At 37.1% G+C, this 15,404-nt stretch overlaps 1 protein-coding gene across 1 annotated transcript in view; it reads left to right on the top strand.

The window, feature by feature from the left end:
• Window positions 1-15,404, top strand: part of chtf18 (CTF18, chromosome transmission fidelity factor 18 homolog (S. cerevisiae)) — a 29,280-nt gene that overhangs the window by 11,036 nt on the left and 2,840 nt on the right. The window contains exons 8-21 of the mRNA XM_007238137.4: window positions 832-1,044; window positions 1,160-1,257; window positions 1,989-2,112; window positions 2,826-2,965; window positions 3,045-3,138; window positions 3,236-3,334; window positions 4,152-4,282; window positions 4,382-4,505; window positions 5,592-5,816; window positions 7,312-7,461; window positions 7,666-7,796; window positions 13,311-13,455; window positions 14,325-14,435; window positions 15,022-15,088. Coding sequence (XP_007238199.3) covers window positions 832-1,044; window positions 1,160-1,257; window positions 1,989-2,112; window positions 2,826-2,965; window positions 3,045-3,138; window positions 3,236-3,334; window positions 4,152-4,282; window positions 4,382-4,505; window positions 5,592-5,816; window positions 7,312-7,461; window positions 7,666-7,796; window positions 13,311-13,455; window positions 14,325-14,435; window positions 15,022-15,088 — 1,852 coding nt within the window. The remainder of the gene's footprint in view (window positions 1-831; window positions 1,045-1,159; window positions 1,258-1,988; window positions 2,113-2,825; window positions 2,966-3,044; window positions 3,139-3,235; window positions 3,335-4,151; window positions 4,283-4,381; window positions 4,506-5,591; window positions 5,817-7,311; window positions 7,462-7,665; window positions 7,797-13,310; window positions 13,456-14,324; window positions 14,436-15,021; window positions 15,089-15,404) is intronic.

Below are 15,404 nucleotides of genomic sequence, written 5' to 3'. Positions count from 1 at the left end.
AACTTTAATTATATTCAGTGTTTTACTTAGATGTAGACAATATATATGCCAGTGTCTTGTGGTAATCTATTTTGCCTTAAATACTTTTGTTAATTAAAAGAATATTTGACAAATCTAATGAACTTGATTGAACCCAAATGCAGCCAGTCAGCCAAGACATGTTTAGAATTTGATGTGTTCTTCTTTAGTTAACACAGGATCTTCTTCCTGTTTTTACTTTCTTTAGAAATGTCTGATTAATAAACAGAGGAAATGTTCTTGACTGCGCTTGATATTTTTCCTTTGTAAAAACAAAATCACTCTAAACTAACTGTTGGAATTATACCCTAAAGCTGGAAAGAAAGACTAGTGGAGAAAAATGGATACAAATGGGCTGTTTTGCCATTGAAACATACAGTGTAAGGATTGGCAGCTACACATCATGCTTCAATCATCCAACAGGGTATCTAGATTTGTGGTGGCTTCACTGTTGTCAGATGTGCTGCCCAGGTTTTTGACAGCTGTTGTTCTGTACTGTGATGTCACAAAAATTAATCATAGATTTGTGGTACAATTTATGAGTCTTAATTATTTTTGCTGACTTCAGTATCGTGCATTGTGTTTCTTTGCGTAACAGTGGCATCTACTAAATTGTTAATTAAAAGTTTATTAATTGTTTTGAAATTACAATAATATAGTTTATCTAAATAATTTATGCCGTAATATATTGTCCAGTGAAAAGCAGTTATCATGACAGGCTTAGTAATGTATATGTGATGTAAATTGCTAAAGTAAATAAAGTCAGTGTGCAGGTGTGTTTAAAACTGCGACTGTGTGTTTGTGTTTCTGCAGTTCACCAACCGCTGCCTGTTGAAATGGCTGAAGCTGTGGGACACAGTAGTTTTCGGCAGAGAGAGGAAGCCCCGCCCAGCTGTACCCGAGGTCCGGCCGAATGCTACCAATGCACAAAACCAAAACCAAGCTCAGCGCTTCAAAACTAAGAGCCAGATCACTGAAGAAATACTGGAGGCAGAACTGGACCAGTACAAAAGGCCTAAATATAAGGTAAGACTTCCAGGAAAAACAATTCATATTTATTTGTTTTTCCCCTTAATCTTATATATTTTTAAAATTATTTTGTAGTGTTTATTTTTAATGGGCTGTAACTCTGTGTCCTCAGGTAGCACTGTTGTCTGGCCCTCCTGGACTGGGGAAGACCACCTTGGCACACATCATTGCCAGACATGCAGGATACAATGTAGTTGAAATCAATGCTAGGTAACAGTCTCACCTTCACACACACAACCCATTAATGGAGCTCTTTTATTGACAACAACCTTATCTACAAGAATGTGAGCTTATAACAGGTCTTTTATTATCTAACCAGTTTCACAGGGTACCATGGTATTAAAAAAAAAAAAAGAATAATCATGGAAAATAAAAATAGTTAAATTAAATCCAAGTGTTTAATCCATCCTTTGTTTTAGGTTGAGATAAATCGTATTTATAATTATTTTAATGCTTTGGGGTAATTATGAAATACAGTATTATGTATACTTGGTGATTTATTTCATCATTGTCACTGTAATAATCTCATATGGTTGCAACCCTATAACACGTTTTAATACCCTTCTAATTGCTGTGATGGATGGAAGGATAGATGGATGGATGTGAATGAGCAGGTGTCTGAATATACTTTTTGTTTACTTAGTGCATTTATTTAGGAGTCTCTGCACAGTAGAAAAGTGCACCACTTTTCCAGATGCTGTACATATATATATATATATATATATATATATATATATATATATATATATATATATATATATATATATATATATATATATTTATATATATATATATATATATATTTATATATATTTTTTTTTTTTTCCTACATATTTTAATAAACCGGAAATGCCGTTTAAGCGCATTTGTCTTAAAGTAGCTGGCAGACCACTCCCTTCCTAGCTCTAATATTTTATGTTCTGCTTGTTTTCCTCTTCCAGTGATGACCGCAGCGCAGAACTCTTCCAGAAGCGCATTGACACGGCCACACAGATGAAGTCTGTGCTGGGAGCTAACGAGAAGCCAAACTGCCTTGTGATTGACGAAATCGATGGGGCTCCTTCTGTAAGATTCACCAATCACTACTATCAACATTAATATACCAGTTTGCATTTAAGCTCTTATAATGTCTACTGTTGCATTCTGATACATAAACGTTGATGAAATCAGGAAGAAGAAAGAGGTAAAGAAAGAGGTAAAACCAAGGTTGCTATAAGGTTTTATGTTTGACATGCTGCCATAATAAAGTTGGTGGCTACTTGTATAGCTTCTAGGTCTGGGAACCTTTTACATTTGAAAGTGTGCATTCGGCAAAGGTAATTAAATATACTAAGGAAGGGTAGTGGAAAGCCAGGATAGGCATCACTGAGACAGAACTGTAGGAACAGGGCATGTTAATACATGGGAAAGAAATAAAAAAGTAACAGAATCTCGAGAAATACAAAGTCTAGAAGTAGAGTTCAGAGTTTAGAAGGATTGTAACACTGCTGAGTTTACACATTGGAAAGAACCTGATCCTAAGGTATACAGTCCCTAGCACCCAACCATGAATCAACTCGCAATACCATTGAGCAGACAGCAGAGGGCAGTTTAAGGCAATGTTGAGAAAAGTAATAAGGGGTTTAAGAATGTACCGTAAGTATTCTGTTGTGGGGCCTGTAAAGGAAGTAGTAGAGAAAGACTACATCATTTAATTTATCAGTAATGTCACAAAATGTTCAAATTGGTCCATACATAATTATGATAAATAAATATCTCCTTCTTTCTGATCTCCTCAGGCTGCCATCAACATCCTGCTGACGACTCTGAATAGGAAGGACAGTAGAGAGGGAGAGGACTCGAGTGCAAATCCCCTAAAGAAGAAAAAGAAGAAAGAGTCTGTGTTACTTCGACCGATTATCTGCATCTGCAATGACCTGTAAGCTCCTCCTGTTCACTGTACCTGCTGTTTAGAATTTGATTCAGACTTGGATCTGAGTGGTTGTCTGTTTTGACAGTTACGCTCCAGCTCTGAGGCCCCTGAGGCAGCAAGCATTCCTACTTACGTTTCCCCCCACCCAGCCCTCTCGCCTGGCACAGAGACTGGCAGAGGTAACACTCCTACGTACTGTGCTAATCACCATAAATTCTACATGCAATGTTCTTCTATTCAGTGGGAATAATGAGAGCTGTTACTTGTCTGTGGTAGATCACCCGGTGGCAGGGAATGAAAGCGGACACAGGCAGTCTGATGGCTTTGTGTGAAAAAACAGACAATGACATTCGCTCTTGTATCAACACATTACAGGTAAGTCACCCCTAGTAGTGATTCAAGGGACACTGTTAGCTTAGTGATCAGTGCAAAATATCATGCGGCCACTTGTACTGCCTGTCAATGTGGAGCTTGAGCTTCCCGATCACCAAATTTATTTTCAATCAAGTATTTATGGGACAAGCTGGATTGCCAGCTTCAGCAGCCTTAGAGTGTGCAGGATCTACAGGCCCAGATGCAACACATAATGTTTAGTTCTGTTTCACAACTTTTCTTTTTTCTTTTTCTGTCCATGTGGGCCCACTTATGTAGGTATTTAACCAGTATATTTAAGCAAAAATACATAAGAGGGAGTTTTAACATTTAATAATGGCCCTGCTAATTGTGGATCAGCCCAGCAGTGCCAATATTACACATTCTAGCACAGACCTCGAGTGTATTCTTGCTATTATACCACAGTTCCATTATCGCTGTTTATTAAAAGGTTTTGAGTTAAAGAGGTCGAGAAAATAAGTGTATTCTTGCTATTATACCACAGTTCCATTATCGCTGTTTATTAAAAGGTTTTGAGTTAAAGAGGTCGAGAAAATATGATCTGTTTGGTTGTAAACACAAGTTAAAATATTTATATTACTGCTCTGTTTGTAGCTGCGCTGTTTGGCTTGTAAGCGCTGCATCGTTGCTAGGTTACCTGTATGTGGCAGAGTAATAGATGGAGAACTTCAGTTACAGTACATTACTGGCTAATAATGTCACTCATAACACACCTCTCAGCCAATCACATTGCAGGATCGGAACTAACTGTGGTATAATTAATTTTAAATACAGGTCTATATTCTCTCTCTGTGTATAGTTTTTACATGGCCGTGGACAGAAGCAGTTGGATCAGCGGGTTGTGAATTCCATGTCTATTGGACTGAAGGATCAGAACAAGGGGCTTTTCTCATTGTGGCAGGAAATCTTTCAGCTGCCTCGACTCAAAAGGTACACACTCGAGTGCTAAAGTGCAAATGATAAATAAAATCAGAAATCATGTTCTCTTCTTCCTTACCTTTGCTTTAATGGAGTATTCTGTTATATTAGGAAGCGGGCTGGAGGGGATGTTTTTGGTGCTCTTGAGGAGGCGGGACTTAAAGATGGAAATCAAAGGCTTCAGCACATCCTCCACATGGTCTCATCCAATGGAGAGCATGAGAAACTCACTCAGGTAGACAAAAACACAGATGCGCTTTCAGCATTGCTCAAAACGACACACAATAGGCGCCAATTTCCTTTACACATCATTTTTCTTTTTCCTTTACCATGCAGGACTCAAAGTTAGATATGTGTCAAATCCAGATTTCTCACAGTTTGTGTGGTTAATATGGTGAAACAAGGCTAGAAATATAAAATAAACTGTTTCATATAAGATGCAGGTTACCATCTGTGTGTGATTTCTTTATTAAAAATGTGTATGGGTGGTATGTGTTCCAATTATGGTTGCGTTCACATTACAAGCCACATTGCTCAAATTTGGCAGATCTTGAGGGTTCACATTCACAAATGTTAGTGATATGTATCTGTGTTTGAATTGTAAACAAATCTGTCACATGAGAACATTGATGCGTGTAAATACGCCACCTTCTTCACCAACAACAATAAAAACGTCATATTTGAGAGACGACTTGTAGCTTTATAAAGGGAAATGGATGCGTTTGTTAGCAGCTCATATGTGGAGCATCTTTTGCTGGAGTGGAGAAACAGCAAACAGCTGGTCTGCAGTTCATGCTCAGGTTGAGGAGGAGAAAAAAAGGCCAGGCGGTTTGCTTTTGCTGTTTTTGCAGCTATAGCTGCACTGCTGCACCAGGAGATGTGTGAGTAAGAGAGAGAAGCACAAATTGCATGCGCAAAAAACTTGTGAATTATCCAATTTAGGCTCAAATCTAATTCGAAAACAAAAAAAAAAACAGATTTGGCATGTTTACACAGCAATGAAAAAATCTAATCTGAGACACATTGAGCAAAAAAATCAGATTCCAGTCACTTCAGCCTGGTAATGTGAATGTAGCCTATGTGGTTTGTGGAGTAATGACCCTTAATAGAATACAGTTATTTGTTAATTATCCTATTAAAACATCATAATTAAAGAAGCAGTATGACCTCTTAAATTCACCTTTTTAAACAACATAATTCAGTGCACTTCACAGAATGACTGAAATACCATCAGTAGTGCAGTTATCTTCAATTCTCTCTTTCTCTCTCTCTCTCTCTCTCTCTCTCTCTTTCACTTTCACTCTCTCTTTCACTCTCTCAGGGTCTGTATGATAATTTCCTCAGTATGAAGCTGAAGGATCCAGGGCTGTTGGGTGTGTGTTCAGGGCTGGACTGGCTGTGTTTCTCAGACGTGGTGAACGAGACTATAATGCACGGCCAGAACTACTCGCTCATGCGCTACCTGCCCTTCCTCCCTGCTGCCTTCCATTTCCTGTTCGCAGCCAACTCCGTCCCCCGCATCAGCTACCCCAACAGCCACTACGAGGTGAGACTGCAGTCTGGTCTTTCTTTTTTTTCTGGTAGATTATCTTTGGTTACATTATTTTTTGTCTCATTATAATTATTTTACACAAAGTCAGTGATACAAATTGATCATAGTGTAGAATTAAAATGAAGTGTTGAACCAAAGGATTTTAATTTCATCTTTGAACATAGAGAGTACACCTATTGGCACCATGACTAACACAGGTGTGGTCTAAAGGGGTATAAAGCCCCCCCCCCCCCCCCCCCCCAATTGAGCTGTACAACAATTTGCTCTTGAAAATGATAATATCCTATGAATAAGCAGGTGTCCCAATACTTTTGTTTATATATCGTAGAACCATATGACAAAACACTGAACAATATTTCATTAATTTTAAGAATATTCAATTGAAGCAAAATAAATGGTAACACTATAATAATGGTCAAACATCATACCTATTTTTCACACTATAAGGTGCACTTGAAATCCTTTAATTTTTCCAAAAAATTGTCAGTTCGCCTTATGATCCGGTTAATTTTATGTATAAATTTTACCAGTCAGATTGTAAGGAGCAGTAAAGCCACTCTGTAGTGTTATACAGGAGTTTCAGTGAAATCTGGAAATCTAAGCTTACTGTAAATAAACAGAATCGCTTTACTCACCCAAATAAACAGTTTTCAGGAGAGAAATCTGTGTAGATTAACATCCAGCACTCGTTTGACCTTGAAAGAAGGAGTTTTTGATTAAGAATTACAGTTTTGTTTACTTACCTTAGCTTTACTTAACTCCACCCCACCACCCAGCGGCAGGACCTGCTGAATTAGAAGGAAAACATGGCGAAACCTTTGTTCCTTACTAGTGTTACATAATGCACCTTATAATCTGGTGCACCTTATGTATTAAAAAAGCCCAGAAAATAGACTTTTATTATAGTCGGTGCACTTTATAGTGCGATTAACCATATCACATTAGTCATAGCATTTTCTTTTACTAATATTTACAATATTTTTAAGCATTACAGTTTAGTAATGTTTAATATTGTCTTAACTAGTGTCAGTTAATAATTAGTTTACATATTACTTAACCATTGTTTGTGATCCTTATTGTAAAGTGTTTCCAAACAAAATGTTGCATGTATATTTATTTAGTTAAATAAATATATATTAAATATAATATGTTTAAATATTTAGTAGACACCAAACATTTTTAACTTGCCTATTTTATAAACTGCAGTAAACAAACAAAAAAACAAACAGCAAAACACAAAAAAATACAAAATAGTCTGCTCATAAGACAAATTATTATATCACAATATGGATTTTTTTTATTTTTAATATCAGATTTCTTTTTATTATTATTATTATTATTATAAGCTGTGCAAAATGTAATGAGACACCCCTGGTTTTAACCATCTGTCTTTTATGTACTATTTTATGAATGTTTGCCTGAGTGTTTCTTCCTGAAATGTTAAATACTTCTTTAGAAGCGATTAAACTAATTATCAATTGATCTCCAGGCTCTAACAAAAACCCAGCACAACAAGAACGCCGTCGTTTCCATGTTGACGGAGATCCCGCCTGCGATCCGGAGTCGTATTTGTCAGAGCACTCTCTGCCTGGACTTCCTCAGCCTTTTGATGGAGCTCATTTGCCCCAGACTGAGACCCGTAAGTGACTGCATGCGTCTGCATGAGAGAGTGAGAGAGGTTTACAAGGATGTGGTGGTAGTACCACAGTAGTTTTTGCAACATTAAATCATTGATTATTGGAATAATATCTAATATTACTTTCTTGCTTCTTTTTTTAGTATCTTTTGTCATTTTCATTACATTAGGAAATGCTTAGTTGTATGCACTTACCTTGTCTTTTAGGTGAATCCTCAGCTCTACAGCACAAGAGAGAAACAGCAGCTCTGTGAGCTCATAGACACCATGATTAACTACAACCTGACCTACAGGCAGGACCGCACACCTGAGGGCCAGTACACCTACGTACTTGAACCGTGAGTAAAAATACAAGCTTAAGGCAAAATATTGCAGATTCTATATATTAGGGGTATCACGATTCTCTAAATCTGTAATACACCACATTAGGCACTAATGGTCAAATTTAAATCATTTAATTAAGATATATTTGTAATGCCATCTAGTGGCTTTTTTTTGGTAGCAGCAGTGTGCACATAAAATAATAAAAAAAAAAAATACAGGAACAGTCATGTAAAAAACAATAGAACTTATAGCCTTAACAAACTGAACTCTATCCTACTATAACAGTTAAACATAAACATAAAACATAAAAATAAACATAAAAATAAGACTCAGTCCCTGAGAATGACAAGTTTCTTTCTTTAACAAAGATATATTATTTACTTTATCTGAGAGAAAGATGCTCCTTAAGGTACCAAAACTATTAACATATTTGAGGCTAGACAAAACAACTGTTATTTTTATATTTTCAAGTTTTTCTTTAAGAAGCTGAGAATGTTCACATTCTCTGGAGAAAGGGCGGCTCTTTTAGCTACAGTGTGCTGCGCCATTTGCGGGAGGGATCGTCGATCCTCTTTTTGACCTCGGTGCTCGAGACCATGACATAATTTCAATCGATTTCGATGAAATATTAAAATCATGACACCCCTTCTATATATCCTGCCTAAAAAAGGCAATTTCCTTTACTGACTGAGTCACTGACTGATGAACTCTGTTATGTAACAACACAGGCTACTCCAATTACTGTACAGCCTAATGCTGCAAAAGCCTCTTAACTACTACGTTTGGCAAAGCAGAAGGCCTGGTGACTTTCAGTTATAAACACCATTGTCCTATAACAGGGATGGGCAACTTCCATGATGGAGAGGGCTACATTTTTTTTCAGCATGACCATTGGAGGGCCACATGACCTCGCACTTCAAATAATTGAATATGAAAAATGCTACAAATGATTTTCAATAAGAACAAATTTTATATGAATTTATATCTGTATGTTTACAGCACCAACATTTATTAACAACTATTTTCTGCTTATTAATGCATTTTAATACGGCAAAAGACAAACCGTTTGCTTAAAAAAAGTGCAAAAAGGAAGTCCTTCATATCAAAGAACAAAAAGTTTGCTTAAAAAACTGATTGCAAATACAGTAGTTCCTCTGTGTAAAATAAGTTCATTATAACAAGTCCTTCATAAGCAACAAGGACAAAACATTTGCTTATAAAAGTGCAAAAGGCATTTGAACTCATTTATAACAAAGAACAAAAAAGATTTAAAAACTGATTGCAAATAGCTCATTCAATAATAGCAGAAAACTAGACCACAGAGGCCCAACATTTATTGAAGCTCACTGTTGCAAAGCGCCCGTGCCTGCTATTGTTTGGCAGCGACCGCCCTCTAGCGGTCAAAAGTAGAATTACATTTTTTTTTTATTTTTTTTTTTTTATTATGAAATTATGAAATTATTTTTGATCTATTCGCGGGCCGCACTGAGTGATGACGAGGGCCGTGTGCGGCCCCCGGGCCGCCAGTTGCCCATCCCTGTCCTATAGAAAAACAGCGAAATCTTCAAAGCCAACGTATTTAATACAAAACTGATAGAACAGAACCTTTTACATGGGAATGTAAATAGTGGTGTTGGAGCATCTCTCATTTAACACTTGACTTTTGGCCTCAGAATTGAGAAAAAGCAGCATTAAAGTAAAAAAAGAAAAAAAAGAAAAATCAAGTCCAAGATCTTTTTTTATGATCAGCATTTAATTTAACATTTTATAATTAGTACAAGTTACAAAGCCTGCACAAAAAAAAAACACACTAGTAACTTAGTAAGTAAAGAACGGGGAAAGTTATAGTATGTTATTATTATAACAGTTCCACCAAGTAATTATAAAATATATATATATGCCAAAGATTTATATGGGATGGGAGGTGTTAAAGTATAGGGTTTTTAAAGGTTTTTCAATGTTTTTCAGCACCTGGTATGGGTGCACTCATTTTTCCCAGTTTCAGTATTAGTTTGGTTTGTGTGTGTTCACTGTGAACCTCTGCCTCACTCTACCTCCAGCCTCCTTATGTCACATGAACACAGTTTACAGCATCAAGGATTACCTCTGTTGCTCCACAACGGTAATGCAATGTGTTTGCTGTTTTTTACAATGTGATTGTAGTTCTTTAGATGTGTTTATTGTACAGCTGGTGATTGACCAACATGTTTTTTAAACACAGCATTTAAATACAAGAATACTGTTCTATAACTCTGAACCATGGAGGTCAAAATGTCATGGTTTGGGGCTGCTTTGCTGCAGCAGGACCTGACAAGCTCTCCATTTTAGAATCCGCTGTGAAACTGAAGCTGAAACTGAGAAATGGAGGTGGACCATCCAACATGACAATGACCTAAATCAGTAAATTCTTCAAGGAATGTCTCAAAATAAAGAAATGGAGAGGTCTGGAATGGCAAAGCCCTGTTCTTACATTTATTAGATGCTGTGGAAACATTTTTAACATCTCGCAGCAGAAAGAATAGAGCTTTTAAGAGTAAAGGAGAGGTTAAGATTGATGTAGAAGAGGTCTAATTTCAGCCAGAGAATTACTAGCACAATTAGTGCACAGGGGCTCCTAATTTATTACTTTAAAAGTATGTTTGAATTATGTTGCCGGTTTTGTGCTTTTAGTTATATTGCTTACATCCTTTGAGTAGAATAAATATATAAATAAATTGCTTTAAATACTAAGAATTTTGAGGTGAATAAAGGTGTGTCAGACTATTTAAACATCCTAATAAATTGGTCAAGGGTCCAAAGAGTAATGCTGTCAACTTGCAGTAAAATATGCACTGGAACTTGGCAACAAGAAAAGGTGGAACTGAAAAGATCATTTTTGACTATTCTAAAATTTGATAGTGGACTAATCTAAAAAAAAAAATTGACAATTTCTTTTAAAGAATCATCAATTTATTGAACAGCTGGAATAATTTGCAGCAGCCCTAAAGCCAGAGGTTTTCATAGGAAGTCCTGTTATTTTCACATGGCTGTAATCAGGGACATATTTCTGCACCTTTAATTACTTAAGTTTCCCACCACTAAATGCCTAATAATACTGCAGTGTCACTTGGTTAATGCACGTTTATTGATGAGGTTTAAACACATGCATGGCCACGTTTTACCGTTGTGGGTAGATTATGTTGTATCTCTAGATTAGAGTGCTTTTCTTTCTCTCCCACGCTCTCTGATGCTTAACCCTCATTTCATTGGTGATGCTGATCACGTGGACAGCAGGACATTGTTTTTGTCATCCTCCCCTCATTGTCACTGCTGGAAGACTGCTCTCTGGAATGCAGAAACCAAGCTTTCAAGATCTTAAAGACCACCGGACTTTTTACATGATGTAACCAATAGAAATGAGAAGACAGCTGTAGAAGATTGAATTGAAGACTTCTGAAAAAGTGGAATGGAGGATCCAAACTCGTATGCTCATGTTTTATTCACTTTTAGTGTTTTTTTGTGAACTTAGTGGTTGTATGTTGCGTGTTCAGCTTGTGGCTGTAAGAGAGTGTGTCTTTGTGAATGTAAAACAGCCCTACTTGTTATTATGGCATATCTTATTGTTGCATTAAGGACAAGTTGTAAATTTGCTCTCTCTGATCTGTGTGTAGTAGAACCACGCAGTATTCCTTCCTGCATGCCCGCTGCCAGGAAACAATGGTCACGTCTGACTGGGGGATTCCACTGCTCGTCGCTCTGTTGCTGCTTCTACTCGTTTATGCCTTCCTCTATCTGCCTGCGCTCTCTCACCGAGAGCAGCTTCAGCACGCTCTCAACAACCACACAGACACCATCGCTGTGATGACTGATAAACTCGACTGAAGCAAAAATGCTCCACCAGCTCCAGTGTGGTCTGGTTGACCAACATGCCGTGATTTACCGCCTTTCTCAGAAGGATTCAAGAAGACGAGAAGAATTCCAATAGTTTTCCAATTTCTTTACATTTTCTAAGAGAAGGACAACTTCTTATGGCTTCACAATGGAGACACTGACAAAGTCCCTACCTAAAGAAACTTAATGAATTGAACTTTTGACTTTTGGTCATTTTATTTGTACAATCAGCACTGGTTTTGCTGCATATTGAAAGGTGAAAAGTCTTTTTTTTTGCACACAAATCCCATATTTTTGGATGTCTCAGTGTAATTTCCTGCATATTTCCATTCAACATGTAAATGTCTGTAAAGTCTTTGATTCTTTGGGAAAAATGATTTTGAATGAAATTATTTTGATTGCTCACTCAAATCAGTTAACCAGTCAAATCTCTGCCCACCGAATAAATTCAGAATCCAGAATTTTACAAATTTTTGGGACAGTTCTGGGAAGTCAAACTTCACAGCAGAACCAGTTAGAATCTCCATTTCAGCTGGGGGTGAGACAACAATGAGCTAAACTCAGAGGCCGAATTAAAAAAAATCTGTTTTAACTGTGGATGGGACAACAGACAATGGAACTGAACCAGTTGGATGGTATTTCTCTTAAACGGTCGGAGCAGCGATACTGTGATATTGAGAGACAATTCTCTATGATACTTTTACTGTATCTGTGGAACTGAACAGAATAAAACACTCCTAAATAATTAAATACCAGAAATTCTAGCTTTTTTATGTCTAAAAGAGTCTAATATTTGCCGTAATTAAGGAGTTTAATATTTAGAGACATCATGAAATGAAACATCAATTTGAAAAATCTTAGTTTCCACAACACTGTCAAAGATAGATAAGGATAGTACGTCAAGTAAAGTGGTGTGTAAATGAAGTAATCAGGAAAAAAGTATTATTTAAAGTGGTATATTTCATTATTTGTTTTAATACAGAGTGCGGCCCGTAACTTCAAATATATTCTCCTTCTTGCCTCCAACAAAAAATGTTTGGACACTCCTGGTGTAAAGCTTAGCTTGCTTGTGTCTCTTACACTGACATTTATTATTCCAGTGTTGTAAAATAGCCACAAACTGCCATAAATTAGAACAGTTCTGCTGCTTTTAAAATGTAAGTAGAACACAACTACGCTACACGAAAATATTGTAACTGTGTAACATAAGTATACAGAAAATAGAAAGTATATATTTTAAACAACATAGGAAAATGTTTTGCAAATTAAAACTATACAATATATCACTGTATCAATACTTTGCCCCACCTCTAATGTTAACACTGAAATGTATAATGATATTTAATTCTTAAACTAACAGATAACTTCATACTTCTCGAGAGGTGTTGACACAGTCAGGTTTTCCAATAAAAATTGCGTAACGAGACACATTACCTCAAATGAGTTTGCCACCCCTGGCATTATTGAGAAATAGTCTCCAAAAAAAAAATTATATTATTTTACCATTAGATTATTGCATGTAAAACATGTATTTACTGGTGGGTTTGGACAATAAGTAAATGTTAACAGTTAAAAGGTAAAACTGTTAAATTGTGTTGTAAAAGGACGTGTATTTCTGTTTGTCTGATGATTGTTTTTTATAATGTGTGTGTTTGCAGTAATGTGGAGGATGTGGTGCGGTTCCCTGGTCTGCCCCCACGGAAGCAGTTGACCTATCAAGTGAAGCAGCTAATAGCCCGGGAGACCGAGCTGGAGAAGATGAGGAGGGTCGAGCAAGCTCATCAAAAACGCAACCCCCAAAAGGTGCTCAAAATGCTTAATTTTCCCTTAAATTTAGTTTTCTCATATTAGCTAGAACTCCTGTTACCAAACAGTGCTACCAATACTGTACTGGCAAGCTGAAAGCTGTTAAATGTAACACCAGGCTGTCTTATTAGGCTGATGTAAACCCACTGACTTTGATGCGTTTTTGCCTTCTGTGTTCTGTAAACGGGTCCTTTTTTCAGTTGATATTCTGCTCCTTTTTCCTGCTCTTTAATGTCGTCGTCCACACGAGCGACCACACATCAAAAGAGAAGTTAGTTTACGGTTCTTTGTGAACATAAACAGACAAGGATGCACCTATATTTATTTAAAATTCACAGTTTTGTAGTCGTGATGATTAGAGCATAAGCTTCTCTTTGCTGTTGTGTCTTTTGTTTGGTCTGCAGCAATGAAAATGGAGCTTAGCTCTGATTGGTCAGCCTCATTTTATCGCATCTTGCGCCGCCAAAAAATAAGCTTGATGTGTTTTATGTGGAATGTTGGATGCAGTGTGAAAAGTATTTTAGACTCCTGCCATGGATGGCAATGATTAGGTCAACACTTAGACAGTTGCTCCACCCAGGACTCTCCTATTTTTTTTTTTGTACATATTGCCAATGTTAAGTACATTATATTTAGAGAATTAATCATTTGAGGCTGAGGAATGACTCTTTTAAACAGTTACTTTTTTGAGATTCTTTATTGTTTGCAGGTGAGCATAAGCCCAATACATGTGCCTTTGGGTGACCAGTTAACTTAACAAGACTCTGTAGTGTTTGGATTCTTAGTTTGTAGAAAGTGGCTAGAAATGTTTTGAACATTTCCAGACAGATGTGTTTTAACTTTTTCTTATTTTTCCTTTGCTCTAGGTGGTGGAAAAAGAACAGCAGGTGAAAAAGCCGGTGACGACAAAACCCACGAGCAAGAACCATCAGCAACGTCTGGAGAACATTGTCAAACAGACTGTTGTGGAAGCCAAAGTGAGCAATCTACAACACACTCCTTTATTTTCCCACCAATCGCAACTATATAACCTATATAATATAGACAGATGGAGCATAACATTATAATAGTGGTTTAAAAACTCCAGCAGCACTGCTGTGTCTGATTCACTCATGCAGGGACAGCACATACTAACACACCACCACCACGCCAGTTTTCCTGCAGTGCTGAGAAAACTGACCCACCACCCAAGTAACAGCTGCTCTGTGGTGACCCTGATCATTCAGAGAAACAGAAGCACTAATGTCTGTCATTATAGGACTACGAATTGTGAAAGACACAGTAATACACATTATGGCGTACATTAAAGCAAGACAATACCTACCACAATAATTCAGAATCCCATTAAACCTTCTGAAATCCTCTACACATCACCTTTATATTAATACCCCCCTACAAATCCTCACCCTTTGACCATAAATACACAGAAGCTTTGTGCCTGAAGGTCTTAACCCGGGATTAATTGGGTTAATAGAGGATCTGAGTTAAAGCTTGGGGGGTTTATTGCAGGGTTATGTGGCTGTACATGAAATGTGTGCTTTCTCCCCTGTTGTGTTTTTACAGCCTGAATTGGATTTCTTCGGACGAGCCATCGTACCAAAAGAGAAGCCTGCTGTCTGTTTATCAACAGGTGAGTTAGTAGTCTCTGATGTCATCTTCTGCCTTATGTCTGTTAATGGTGCACTTGTTTGCTTTGCTGTAGACGAAAGGGAACCAAACCATAAGGCGCACCGGATTACAAGGCGCACTATAAATAAACTATTTTCTGGTCTATTTTCATACACAAGGTGCACCGGGTTATAAGGCGCATTTTAAGCGGCACTTGTTAGGAACAGGGTTGTCACTATGTTATTCTTCTAATTCAGCAGGTCTTGCAGCTGAGTTAAGTTTTATAACTTAAGCTAAGTTATGAAACAAAACTTTAATTCTAATTCTTAAACAAAAAG

Source organism: Astyanax mexicanus, chromosome 21, assembly GCF_023375975.1.
Source record: "Astyanax mexicanus isolate ESR-SI-001 chromosome 21, AstMex3_surface, whole genome shotgun sequence".
Taxonomy (NCBI): Eukaryota; Metazoa; Chordata; class Actinopteri; order Characiformes; family Acestrorhamphidae; genus Astyanax; species Astyanax mexicanus.
The sequence above is the reverse complement of the archived record's forward strand: the minus strand, read 5'-3'. Positions and strand labels throughout refer to the sequence as shown.